Here is a 14629-nt window from a genome sequence, read left to right on the forward strand (position 1 = left end):
TTGCAAAATCGCCTTTCGCTTTTACACTTTCTTTGTTTTCTAAATGCAGTTGCCAAGGCCACACTAACCGTAATGGGTTAGACCTAGCTCATTCGTTGATGCGGGCCGGTGCTTAGGCCATACACCCCATCACTCCTCATGCCTTAGGCTGATGGCAAGGTGTCTCTGCGGCCGCATTCATCCATCGTTACCCCTCCCCGTCCCTGATTCTGTTGAATGGCCGAGTCTACAGGCTACGGACACTTATGAAGCCAAGCGATATACTTCTATTCCTGCCCATTCATTCTTGCATTCGTGGCGGCGGCAGCGGCAGCTTATGCCAGACATTGCTTTTCCATATGCCCATTGAAGAATTGAAAGCCGATCCACGTAGCGAGCATGACGTCCGCAATATCTTTTGGGAGTTCAAATTTGGGGGCCCAAATAGGCGTGAGCCACGGCCCTGTCACTTACCACTTCCACGCGCCTATTACAGGAATGAACGAGACAGAAAATCAGCCTCGTAGGTCAATAGAAGCCCCAAGTACGATATTAGATACCCTAATACTCTCCAAGATGATCAGTTTGCAGTCCGCTATGTCATTCCGCCTTTGGAAAATCGACACTTTACTGGTCGTGAATCCACGCTGGATGAGCTTAAGGAGAAGCTATTTCTGGAACCGAATACGAAAAAACTAGCGCTATTTGGACTAGGTGGCATCGGCAAAACCCAAGTTACTCTTCAGCTTGCCCGCTGGGTGAGGGAGCATATACCAGACTGCTCAATTTTCTGGGCTCCTGCCCTGAGTCTCGAGAGTTTTGAGCAGGCTTGTTCGCAAATCGCGAAAGAGCTGCAAATCCCTCAGAATGCAGACGGTGAAAGTGCGATGGAATCAGTACAGCGACAGCTAAACTCTAATAAAGCTGGAAGGTGGCTTTTCATTGTCGATAATGCCGATGACGTGGACTTGCTTTTCGATAAGCTTGATCAGTACTTCCCTGCTAGTAACAACGGCGTCACTTTGCTCACTACTCGTTCCCGCGAGGTGGCACTGTCATTCGCAGGAAGGGACATAGTTGAGCTCCAAAAGATGACAACGGAGGAAGGGATTGCTTTTCTTACTAAGATTGTAGGAGAAGACTCGCTTTGTGACCATAACTCCACTATACAATTATTAGAGGAGCTAAACTTCCTACCCCTAGCTATTGTACAGGCAGCTTACTACATTTGTCGAAATAGTGGAACAGCCACACAATATCTTCAGCTTATGCATAAAACCGAAAAAGATCGGATGCGTCTAGCGAGCAGGGAGTTCCACGATAGCACTCGCTATCGTAGACTGGCAAACGCGGTGGCCACCACATGGCTTATCTCCTTTAATCAGATTCAGTTCTCTGATCCATCTGCTGCTGATTTATTAGGATTTATAGCTTACCTTGAGCCAAAGGGAATCCCGCGATCGATTCTCCCCACCCTTGATTCAGAAGAGGAGATGGAGTTTTCAATTGGTACACTGTGTAGCTATGGATTTCTCACCAGGAGGGATAATGAAAATATGTTTGATGTACATAGCCTGGTACAGCTATCAACCCGAATGTGGATAACAGACGCACGAAAGACAAAACAGATTATCGCGATCTTAACGCAATATATGGACAAGCGTTTTCCATCTGATGAATACACAAATCGTGACACATGGAGAATATACTTACCACATGCTCTTGAAATTCTCAGAAGAGAGGAAAGTCAAGATATGGGTGAGAGGTATACCTTACTTTCCAAAGTTGGGAAATGCATTCTAGCCGACGGCCGAGCGAAAGAAGCAGTTACTATTTTGGGAAATGTGTGTGCATGGAATGAAAGCCACTATGATGAAGAACAATGTGATCGACTGGCATCTCAGCACGAACTCGCACGGGCATACCAATCTAACGGGCAGTTTAAGCAAGCAGTGGAGCTACTTGAGCATGTAGTTGACGTACGAGAGAGAACGCTCGATAAAGAACATCCTGATCGACTGGCATCTCAGCACGAACTCGCACGGGTATATCAATCCAATGGGCAGATCAAGCAGGCCGTGGAGCTACTTGAGTATGTGGTTGTGGTGCAAGAGAGAACACTTGATGAAGAACATCCCGCGCGACTAGCGTCTCAGCACGAACTCGCACGGGCGTATCAATCCAACGGGCAGATCAAGCAAGTAGTAGAGCTACTTGAGCATGTAGTCGAGATACGAGAGAGAACTCTCGATGAAGAACATCCTGATCGACTGGCATCTCAGCACGAACTCGCACGGGTATATCAATCCAATGGGCAGATCAAGCAGGCCGTGGAGCTACTTGAGTATGTGGTTGTGGTGCAAGAGAGAACACTTGATGAAGAACATCCCGCGCGACTAGCGTCTCAGCACGAACTCGCACGGGCGTATCAATCCAACGGGCAGATCAAGCAGGCTGTAGAGCTACTTGAGCACATGGTCAAGGTGGAAGAGAGAACACTTGATGAAGAACATCCTGATCGACTAGCGTCTCAGCGTGCGCTTCAAGGCGCAAACCAGTCGACCAAAGCTCTTCCCTGAACAACTTTGCTGTTCAAGTTCTCGTCAAACAGCATTATCTTGTTGTTATCTATACCTTGTGTCAGCACACACATTAAATAATACAACAGTAGTGATTTGAGTAACCCTGAAACAAACAACGTGACGGCCTGTTTCAATACCATGTAATATATCGATACAGAAATAGATAGTATACTAACCGTATACGGTTAGGGGAATCTTGGCAGTGGAGATTGACAAAGAAAGAGTGAAAGCAAAACGCAAGGCGATTTTGCAAGCTACTGTAAGTCGAATGTCCTAATTAACGGGCTTAATGAAGATCCTTATTTTTGGCATCTTTACAGAAAATGCCGTGGCAAAACCAGGGCAGTCAGAGATATATTTCTCAGATTACTACGAATGTCACCATCTGCGAACATGACACCGGGTTTTAGATGCAGAATATTTCGACTCAATTTCCCCTAGCAATAAAGACCCGCGATCAGACCCTTCATTAGATCCCAAATCCCGAGATAAATTGAAGCCACGCCCAGGCATCTCTTTCGAGCCAGGGCGATCATGTTGAGTTGGTGAGTGAGGATTCCCGCCAACCTATTGAGGGACTCCACAACTCGTGTCATATTGGACTACCAGATTCTTTGTTTACGAACGAGCAGAGAAAGACTCGATTCTGTGAAAAGCAGTCTTGTTGACCACGGTTACAAGCATTTCCAACGAAAGCTTCGTTGGTTCGAGATGTGCTTGCGTGGAAGGATCGGGGATCGTAGCGGCAGGGGCAGCATTGGTGTCGCATGCATCGGACGCGGGTCTCAGCGTGGATGGGCACGATAAGCCTAGCGATCTGTCCCACGGATTGTCATCCACCCACACCGTACAAGGTCGTTTATGGCCTCCGTTTCCTGAAAACATGATTTGGAGGGAAATTTGCCTACCAGTGAATGCAGGATTTCTCGTTCTTATAGCTTGACTGCTCTGACGGCCAGGCGAAGTAACAGTCGATTAGAAGGACGTAAAAACGAGACAACCGAATTCCAATGGCCAACAGCGCCTCGAACCTGCTGGGCCATGCATGGTGCAGCGTTTTTACGCCCATCGCATAGACAAAGGGCATTATGAAATTGCAGTCAAATTTTGCGGGCCCGTTGGACAACCGGATCCCAGGGTCCTAACCAACTGAGAAACCGCTTTGGCCATCGGGTCCATATCTGAAGATAAGATCAGCACTCGCAAATGAAGGCAGATTATCGGAAGCCCGATGTGGCGGTTGCTAAAGCGGATGTCCCTTCTCTGGAGTCAAATTGAACGCATCGCCGAGTCGTAGATGCTGTTCTTCCGAACAACCGCTTATGCGGTAGCGTAGGTCTAGGGACTTATTTTTGGATTGTAGGAGGTACTGTAATCAAGGAAAAGGCAATGAGAATCAACTCTAAAACAAAATGGATGTATATGACTTATGCGAAACGGCTCTTCACAGTGGCTCAACTTTGTGAGGTAGACAAGGCCCAGTCGATCCACCAGCTTTTTTTACCTGGCGTCCAATCTGTTGCGGGATAAGATTCTTCTTCGTAGTTATGGAAGAAAACTGATGGCCGCATAAAATATAAAATACAGGGCATATAGAGTTGCTGGCATAGACCAACTGTCTTCTACCACAGTCGCTTTAATCAGTGGAAGGAACCTCTGTAATGTGATTCACATTCCGCCAGTGCCTGCTAAACGTGAAGACAGTTGAAGATACATCAAGGTCCCATGTATATAAATACCCTGTTCTTCGCCAGAATTTCTTGTTGTAGAGAACATCAATGGCAGCGTTGTCTTGCCCACAAATATCGGACAGAGGGTCCTAACCACCCGGCAGATGCGTCTCCACCCCACCCCGGCCGATATCCACTGGCGAATAACAAAGCGGTGCTTTGTTTCCAAGGGCTTAGCTTACAGTGAGTTGAGTCCCACAATGGACAGAATACTTGTACATTGTGAGTAAGGTAAGGCTATCATAACTATATCATCAGAGCCTTCGCTGACTTCTGGTTCTTAGTCGTTCTCACGGCAACTCGAGCCAGGGACAATAATCTTCATGTGCAGCCTCGGATTTCCTCTATGCTAGTTTCATGAATGGATTGGGTTTCTTCCACGAGCCACGGGTCCAATCTGGGACGGCACGAACTGACAACCAATGATCTTTCTTGTTATGAGATAGCTGCCCCCTCAATCATTTGGCGCAGTGACTGCGCAAATCTTTTGACAGGGTTCCCCTCTCCGATTGCGATGACCATTTATGGCGCCGTATACGAATATAGCCATATGCCAGTTGGCGTCATTGACCTACGCGATAAAGAAGTGTGCTCACCCGCACCCATCGAGCCATCATGGTGGATCTCAAACGGCGCAGATCCCGTTCCTGATCGCCTGAGGCACAGTGGCAAAGAAATCATTCTCAAAAAGCCCAACCCAGCAATTTGAGGGTCTGAGAGGTGAACCAAAAAGTAAGCTTGCGGCGGCGGGGATCATCCTGTGATTTCCCCGAAACCAATTTTCTAGATACTAACTGCATATAGCTAGGCAGACGGAAGGAGCTTGACCACACTAAAGATGCAACCGCACTGACGCGTCTCATTGCCTTGATTAACTCCTTGTTCATGGAGGAGACTCCAAGGCCCACTGTCATGACATCGTGATTTTTTGATCAATAAGGTTCATGTAATAGGGAGGAAATGTCAAGATGCGCCAAAATACATCAAATTCCGCAGAACTACAGCGCATGATTCTATAAGCCATCATGAATCAGTCACGGGGTCGAGGTTTCCTCGTACAAAAAGTTGTGTTTTCGAATTTTGTCGGCAGGGAAAAGCGGCCCCAAGGGGCTATCTGTCAACCACCAATCAAGTACGGGTGCTCAACTCAACAGGTTTCCAGACATGATCGCTAGAGGATTCACGTATGTGTTCTGTCTACTAAAACGTTTCGTTGGATATTACCCTAATTTGCGTTCCAGAGCCTGTATAACAGAATCAGTCCTCCAAAAGCTTCGATCAGACCCTTTGATTGATCGTATCACACCTGATAGCTCCAACTAAGCTCGGCGTTGGCTCGTCCCTTGATACCTAAATAGCCTAGCATTCTATTGCTTCGCATAACCTTATTCTACTACAATAACGACATCACTCGTGGCTACCTAATCACATTGACCTTTGTGTTGGCTCTCTATATACTATACATAACAAAAGGAACTCATCCATAGATCGGGCCCTTTACCGCACAATTGATCTGAAATTCCATTGTACTTACAGACCGGGTCTGCTCCGAGCGACTCGTTATTCTCATTTGAAGGGTTCAATGTAACAAACAATAAGCCGTAGCTTTCCTACTGTCGGCTCCCTGTGTCCTTGGTAGACCTCGAGCTGTGGACCTAGGTCTACAGCCAGAAGGATTCGGCCCCAAAGCACATGCTGTAAGGCTTGGTGCCGAAGGCTACAACCATCCCACCACAGCTTTCAAACATCAGGCCAACGCATCCACTTGTGCCAAGGCCGCTATGGACCTCAATCGTCAGACTCCCTTACAGTGGCTTTTCAACAAGCAGCGTAGGCCTGATACGAAATTTCGGCCACCTAGACGCGAAATGTTCATCCTTCAGGCTATACGCGCATTCCATACGTGGGGCCAAAGTAAGTCACCTTACAATATCATCTCAGCTAAGAAATAGCGCCAAGGCACCCTTTCAAATAGCATGGTTGAGATTGAACACCTTGGAGCAATAGAATGTCTCAGGAGCTCACACGGAAATTATGAGGCCCTTGGGAACATTGCAATGCATTTACTCTAAGCTTATACTTGTTCTATGCTTCTATCAAGCGCAGAAAAAGTCGGTCAAAATCCTTGTGGTGGCCATAGACCGCGCTGCTGAATGCTTCAAAATTGATGCCCTTTTATCTTTTGAGGGTGATTTATTCTGGACTCGGCATTCAACTTCTCCACCGGGGCCGTTTATCTCTACCCTACCCTCAAAACGTGAGCGGCGTCATTGTTCTAACTCGGAATACCACATCTGAGCCCAGGAAACCAACAGCTGCCTCCAGGAGATGTGTTGGGCTATAATGTTTTACTAGCTTAGGGTAGGAATAACCTACGTGCTATTGTACAGGTCCTCATATACCCAGCCGATCTAGGAAACCTATTATACGTCGATGGTCGATATAGTACCCGCTAGGCTTTGTATCTACTTATCATCGCCCATCTAGAACGTAAGCCCGGTCAGCATGCCAGTGGTCCTAAGGGCGTTTATTATCCTTGTGGTAGTTATTAAGTGCGGTAGAAATAGATATAAACTGCGGGCTATAGTAATGAAATATTGAAGCTATCTACGGCGAGCAGTGATATATACAAGCCGACAATACAAATGTAGACAGCAGAATATTCACCGCTCTAACATCGCTGTATGTCCGTATATCTGATTGGCTGGTCGTACCTCCCCACTACATAATCAAAATCTCCGATTAAGAAAGGCTATCTAAACCGAGCGGCTAACCGTTCGTGCCCCTTATAACTTTCTCGGCTCACGACTTAAGAGCTCCGCGCTTACTTTTTCCGGACTATACCTTTAGCTATCTTCGATATACTATACAAGGTCACCAGCGTGGTATTATATTTAACAATAGGTATTCTTATTACTTACACTAGATACGACTGACTAAGTATTCTAACTATACTGCTTCTACCTAGAAACAATAACCGGAAACTAGATATAGGGTTAATCAAAAAATTCTAAGTAAATTTCTCTAATATTATAAAAAGTACCTCTAAATTAAATATACCTGATTGGTGTATATATCCTTTATTCTATTCTTAGTCTTAACTTTTATTACTTTATATCTACTATCTATCGTAAATTTTAGTTATAGCTATAGACTAATATCTCCCCTACTATAGCTATATAGACCTATTAATCCTAAAGACTTACAATATAATACTATTTAAGTAACACCCAAACTCTATTTTACCTCCTTTCTAAATAACTAGTCTCTTCCCTATTTAAGTATAAATTAAAACTATAATAAAAGTTTAAATACCTTTAATATAGGGCTCTATAACTTAACTAGAGATTTATATACTCTAACCCTATAATCTAAGCTATTAATACCTAAGATATTTCTAGATCAGTACATAAGTATAGTTACTCTATTATATAAAAATAAGTTTCTAAAAGCCACTGATCTATTCAATCTATAATATCTTATACTAATAGCTTAAGATATCTCTTATAGAAGCCCACTATCTATATACTAACCTAATACTCTCGTTTAGCCTAATAGAGTAGATAGTATATATAATAGATCTAGTAGGGAATTATCTATCGGAAATCTAGCTCTTAATATATAGACTATATCTAGGGTTATAGATAGGAAGAGCTTCCTAGAAGTTAAGAAATTAATAGTTAGTAACAATACTAAGTATACTCTTATATTAGATTTTTATATTATAAAACCTCTAATTCATAAGCTTATAGTTTCCAATATTAAGTCTTATTTAATATACTAACTGTAATAATCCAAAATCCTAATAATATTCCTATAACTTACTTAAATAAGGATTAAATATACTCCTTATCTATTATTAATTCAAAGTTCCTTCTAGCGTAGACCAGACTAATACATTACCAAACCTTAATTCATATTACCTTTAATATAATAAAGTATATATTAAATCCCAACTCTTATTAGAGCCTCTAGAAGGCTAGCTCGATATATAATATATTATATAAAAGCCATAATTTAAATATAGTAAAGCTTATTAATCTAGATTAGTATAAAGGTTAATCCTATAACTTCTATATAGAAAAAGCTTCCCTAGATAAGTTTACTATTAAATAATTTATAAATATATTAAGTATATCAACTTATACACTTAGGATCCGATTCAACTTTCTCTTAATAGATTTCAACTATTCTAAAGGAGTTAAAAGATCTCCTCTAAGACTTTTTACTAAAACAAAAACTATTACTCTAGGTATCCCTAAGCTCAATTACTATAAAATAAAAATATTCCGCAACCACAGGGTAGAACGCAAAATATTTACTAATATTTCTTAACTTAAAAGAGTAATTAAGAGACATAAGATAGACTATCTTAAAGCTTTAAGTAGAGATAAGAATCTTAGTAAGCAAAAATATAGCAATTAGTCTATTATTAATATAAATAATATAGATACTAAAGATAAATAAATAGCATACCTACAAAACAATTTAGATACAGAGTTAGTAGAAATACATAGGGTATTCTTATCTAATCGTTCTATTAATAAATTCTATCTACCTAACAATATTAAGAATAACCCTGATTTATTCCTAATTAAACTATTAGATAAAGGAATATAGGTTCTACCCTCTATACCCTAACCAGCTCTTAATAATTTAATATTATCCTCTATATTAGACAATAGATCTAGGGATCTAACACAAAGTCTAACAAATCACTATATACCTAAATCTATAGGGAAGATTACTATATATAATATCTTATTAGTTAAGGATAAAAGCCCTACTAGAAGCAATATTCCCTCTAAATATATATTTACAAAATAAAAGATCCCTACAGATCACTTAGTTCCTACAAAAAATAAAGATATAGATAAGAAGTTAGAATCTAGAGATAAATATAAGTTTCTCTATCCTAATACTTAAGCTACTTCTCACTAAGAAACTAATAATATATTTCTATATCTGCTTTTAGAATAATAAAGAGAGACTAGATAATTTCTATACTATATTATTTTTAATAGAACGCACTATATAAAACTTAAAGATAAAAATTTCACAAAAGCAAAATTTTAGTCTAGATCTTAAAGTCAAGCTATTCTAAGTTAAAGAAAACGATCTAAAAATATAGATTAATAATAATATTGTTGAGTAGATTCCTAACAACCAGGCTATATCAGCTAAGATTTCTCAACATCTAGTCTTAGATAATAGCACTAAAGATAAAGAAGTATCTAGAACTATTAAAATTAAACTACACTATTAGATATAGCCAATAATTTTCGGGCAATACTTTGCTTATTAGCAAAATAGCACAGAGTTAACCAGTTCATTTCCGGTACTTTGAGCCTCTAATAATCAGGATAAAATTCCCGACGGGCTGGCCCTAAGCGACTTAAGGATAAAGCCAGAACCTCAAAATAAAACAAATAATCGTCGGCCAACTCAATCCTAAGGAAGCGTATATAGTATTACATAGGATGGATGAATTTAATACTGTCCAAACTACTACATGTATAGATAATATACATATGTCACATATTTTGTGAATGGGACCATTTTTCTCTCAAAAGTTTGGCTACATTTTCATACCCAAAATCCTCCGCATATTCAAGGTAAATGTATAAGGTTGATTCCCCTTTGATTAGGTCTGTTCGCATGTTCGACATTCTATGTAATACCGTAATACCAGAACCTAGCTTCACTTCTCAGTTTTATATAAGCGAGATTCTATTATGAGATTAATCCAAATAAAAGTGATGTTCAAGTTTTTGAGATGTACGAAACAAAATTAGGGGGAATTATGGATCTTTTTCGACAATTGAGTTCATTGTGCTCTACCCTTGCTACATAGAATACCTTTCGTCACCTAGCGGAACCAAATAGTAACAAGTTTACCTTGGGAAATTCAAAGAAAAAGTTGAAAGAAATCAGAATAAATCTTACTTCGATCGCGTCCATGCAAAGAAGCGTTCTGAAATTTTCCAAAAGGAACCTAATGCCCGTCAGTGAGGAATTTAGTTACAGACCACTCAAGCGAAGTAAGAAATTGAGTTTGGAAGCAAAATGAGAGAGGCGAAGGCACACGTAGTATTGCCTTGACCTGTATTTTGGTCTATTACAGTAGCTTGCAAAAATGTCAATAGCTCATGTACATACCTCAGTGATCATTGTCAGGGCAAGTGCTCCGAATGAAATTCTCGGCCCCAGGTACGTCAATATTGATGAGCCAAATCTTAGGATAAAGAAACACGACTGAAAAAAAAAACCCCCCCAATATCTCCCAATCAAGATAAAAGATAAGAAATTGGTTTCGATAGGGAGGGGTTAGCCTTTTTGCGATGTCCCAGGAACTCTACAAATGCGCACCTAAGATCAAAATTTTCATGCCATGTGTACCTTCTTCGATTGTAAGCTCTATACTGCTGATTTCTCTGGCCGTATTGAATGGACCTTCTATGGTATTTCCCAGAATACTGTCGCTGCTGCAAGGGCATTCGAGATGACCCATAATCAGATCTCGATCTGGGCTTGTGAGTACAAAGGAGGTTCGCCATCAACCAGTTATCGTCTCGGCATCGCAGATGGCCTTGTGGCTATGGCGAACCGAGAGAAAAACAAGGAGCTACAAGCAGCAAAGCGCAAAGAACTGGAGAACTTTGTTGTGAAAATTGGAGAAGTTGAACAGCCTCGTCAACCTTCGCCATCTCTCATGCCTACTCCGTCCACATCTTCGGCCGACAGACTCTCTCCCTTCTGCCAAGAAGACGAGTCAATGGAAGATGTAGATAACTGCTCTGATGGTGAATTTGACATGAACGATGGGTTTGAGCTCGAATTTGGCCTCCAGATGGACTTTAGTGCCAAAGATATTGAAGTCATTGATTTATGTGACGATGACGATGAAATCATCAACAAACTGACGAAACGAGATTCAGAGATTATTAATCTCGACGACATTCCGGAGTTCAAGGAGGAGCCAGATACAGAGCCAGACCTCAGCGCTGCCCCAGAGGTTCCCGTGAAATTGGAGATTGATGCCCAGTCTATCATTGATGTCTCTCCGTGGGAATCAAGCATGCAGCTTGTTCAGTTCCAGCAAACAGCAGATCAGGTTGCGACTGATTATTTGGCCGAGCAAGGTATCAAGCTAGGCCGTTCTAAGCGCAGGAAACCCGCAGCCATTCGAGATGGTGATGCTTACCGCGAGGGTCAGCGGGATAGTCTGAAGGTTGATCGTAATCAAAAGATTGGTTGAGTATCGATTGGAGAGAGATCTTGTAAATGTCATTTGAGCACAAAGGATGATTCTTTCTGAAGGGAAGCAATAAATATTTCATCTCTCAATTTGTGTCGCGATCAGTGCAACTCCGCGTGGTTTGTTGATTCTTCCTACCGCCACCAGCGCAATTCGCCCTCAAAAGTGCAGCCTAGATGCATTCTGTACGAGAAATTCATTTGAACTATGGCAAGCCTGATGAGTGAGTGAATATCGTTATGAGCAATAGTACGCCATTTTTGAGTTATAGTCCAATAGTATTGAGCGCTTTTGGCAAAAAGTACAGACGTGCCAAACTCATATTCTGTCAAAGCATCCAAAGCGATTACACTAAGTGGGAGAAATTTAGAGCTCGGAACATAACTTTCATGGTATACCTGATGAGACGTTGCGTGAACTCAACCAGAGCCCATGTTTCATCCACATAACCTTTAGGACTGTAATTTGAGATCGTCTTCCCGAATGGAGGATCCCAGCCGAGAAATCACATACTTCAGCCTGACAGTAGAACCGGCAATTTTCCCACAGTAAGTCTCGCATCTGGGAGTACATTGATCAACTAAGAGAAGTATGACCTGCAAATACTCGAAATAACGGACGTATTGTTACAAGGCTCCCAGCAGTAACTCCTAGGCTGGCCTCGACATTGGACCATATTGAAATTTGTGTTGTTGCATCTGGTACCTTCATTCAATAACAGAAGCCAAAAGAGGCATTTTTCACTTACAAAGAAAGTCCAGTTCCTTCGCATAATGAAGAAAGGGTATGCGCACGATGACGGCAGCACTCGCTCTGACAAGTGTGTCAAGTCAATAATTGGATTGTGAAAAGGCAGATGAGACGAACATTCCGGCTATACTTAATATCCCCGATACAGCAACCTTGGCTCGGCGATCCATTTGGAGCCTCCAGATTAAGTATATGGGAAAAATTGTAAGAATGAAATCGCATGTGACGGTCACTCCGCTGTACATATACACGATGCCGAGGAGGATGTTGATGTCGAGACAATGCCCAGTTTCCGGATAATGATTCCAATAGTATGGAACTGGACGGCATTGGAAAACGGAGAAGAATAGAAAAACAGTCCCGACCGCAGTTGAGAATATGATTACTCCGTACAGAATAGCCAAGTGAGTACGACCAATCGTAAGTCGAATTATAGTCAAGGCAATAGATATCCTGGCGATTGTGACTGTAAATGCGTAAAGGATCTGCCCTAACCACCAAAACTTGTCGTACGACACCAGGTAAATAGTGAATCTCAACTTTGAACAGCTGCAATCACTTACCAACAAACCACGTCGTATGTCCTCTCGGTGCTGAGCTAGATAGGCTGGAGTCTTCCCCATGCCATATACGGCACCCACAATCCCACAGGTGGCAAATCCGATATTAAATATCTGTACTATTATTAGAAAACATAAGAGTGATAATGCCCAGATTCCCTTTTATAACCTACAATCGCTGCAACCATCAAAGCATCATCATACCCAAATGCCTTGACTATTTTCAATCGAACGAAACACCGAAGAGAGACAGCGACCAGCGAGATATTCAAAAAGATTGCGGTAGTGATAATAATTGAATCACTCCCTCCATAGCCCATGGCCATGATATAAGTGGCATCTAGGGGCGTTGATCGAAGACTATCGAAGGGTGCCGGACATAGTAGCTTTCCATGACGTGTAGTCGATTACATAACCGTTAAGGGAAACTGTCGGAAAAGTGGAGGTCTATTTTACTAGCGTCATCATTTTTCATTCCTTAGGCATAAACTGCTGAATCAGCACACTCAACCCCCTTATTTTGCAAATCATCCTGTATTTAGAATAACACATCTCAAGTACTGTTTAATGATCCCGTTTGGTCTATCTCCGTACTAATGCGTACAGCTTTCTTCGGAATCGATAGAAACTTTATAGGAATATGCCTTCTTAGCTACTGCTGCTATGAATGGCTGATATGGTTCCTTTTCTTTCTGATCTGTACTAAGATGAGAATCAATGAAATGCATCTAAGGGCGACTACATAAATCAAAAATACCCATAAAGATGAGGATTTAACTCTTCCTTTTCCGCAGCAGTAAGCTGGGTCCCATTCCCACTCCACCAACCTGTACATACAGATCTACACAAATTACGCCCTGTTTGCGGATCCCGTGCTGCTGAGTCAGATATGCGAAGTGCAGCCTCAGATACCCCATCTCTCAGATACACTCTCCGCCAGTTGGAGATCGCCGCCATCGTTGACGTTGCGTGGGAATGGAATTTTTAACTTCGCAAAGGTCATTTCAGTGTATTTTCGCTAAAATCCTGCGGTGGCTCATCCTCCCCCACGCCCGCCGGTATTGTTACCATGGCCACGCAAACGGAGACGATCCAGCCACCAAAAGCACCCCTGGAGATGACGTTCAGATGCGAAGATTGGCAGATGGCTCCTATTTAAGAGCAGAGAATCAGGAAGTCCTCGAAGACCACCTTCAGAAATATTGGAAGAACTAATTTGATCACCGAATCTTATCTGCAATTAATCCGTAGTTGATTATATTTATTTGTAGTATCTTTTGTAGCTATTTTAATAGTCCATTAATTACCTACATTGACACCTTGCTGAGTTGTTGTGGACTTCAATGGGTCCCACTGATGGTACAGAGGAGAAACATGAGGAAGCATTTTCATATCAAGGGTTCAGGCTGTGGAGATTGTATGGCATCACTTTGTTGTTCTTGGTGTGTCTTGGTACAGCAAGAAAAAACAGTCCAAATTTCGAGCTGGATCAGGGCAAGGATATAACCAGGTCGAAAGCATGGAGTTTTCCAGACGTCATGAACTGTGAAGTTGCAACGTCAGCTAATCCGTGGGAAGAGACATGTTTCTATAAGTATTTTCAGTCTGAAGACGAGCCTCGAGGGACATATCGATAAATCTATCAAAAGGAACACAGCACCACTTGAGATGTTCAATGCTCCATTCATACGTGTAAATTCGTAGCCTTGCCCATATCATCCAATTAGCGACATTTATTTTGCTAGTACGAATATCGTTGGCTCGAAGGCA

General features: G+C 41.9%; 3 protein-coding genes across 3 annotated transcripts; 2 read left to right on the forward strand and 1 right to left on the reverse strand.

Annotated features, from left to right (window-relative positions):
• Positions 1–477: 477 nt before the first annotated feature.
• Positions 478–2558, forward strand: N7478_002258 (uncharacterized protein; the record flags this gene model as incomplete). The annotated part of the gene is made up of 2 exons (XM_056918472.1): positions 478–502; positions 556–2558. 2 exons carry the CDS (start codon positions 478–480, stop codon positions 2556–2558), a joined length of 2028 nt encoding a protein of 675 aa, XP_056784083.1.
• Positions 2559–10682: 8124 nt separating this feature from the next.
• On the forward strand, positions 10683–11549 carry N7478_002259 (uncharacterized protein; the record flags this gene model as incomplete). The annotated part of the gene is made up of 1 exon (XM_056918473.1): positions 10683–11549. The coding sequence occupies one exon, from the start codon at positions 10683–10685 to the stop codon at positions 11547–11549; it is 867 nt and encodes a 288-aa protein (XP_056784084.1).
• An 830-nt stretch (positions 11550–12379) lies between these two features.
• Positions 12380–13185, reverse strand: N7478_002260 (uncharacterized protein; the record flags this gene model as incomplete). The annotated part of the gene is made up of 2 exons (XM_056918474.1): positions 12380–12973; positions 13033–13185. The coding sequence occupies 2 exons, from the start codon at positions 13183–13185 to the stop codon at positions 12380–12382; spliced, it is 747 nt and encodes a 248-aa protein (XP_056784085.1).
• Between the last annotated feature and the right edge of the window lie 1444 nt (positions 13186–14629).

The sequence above is a fragment of the Penicillium angulare genome (genome assembly GCF_028827245.1).
Source record: "Penicillium angulare strain IBT 27051 chromosome Unknown utg000002l_segment0_segment0, whole genome shotgun sequence".
In the NCBI taxonomy this organism is placed as follows: Eukaryota; Fungi; Ascomycota; class Eurotiomycetes; order Eurotiales; family Aspergillaceae; genus Penicillium; species Penicillium angulare.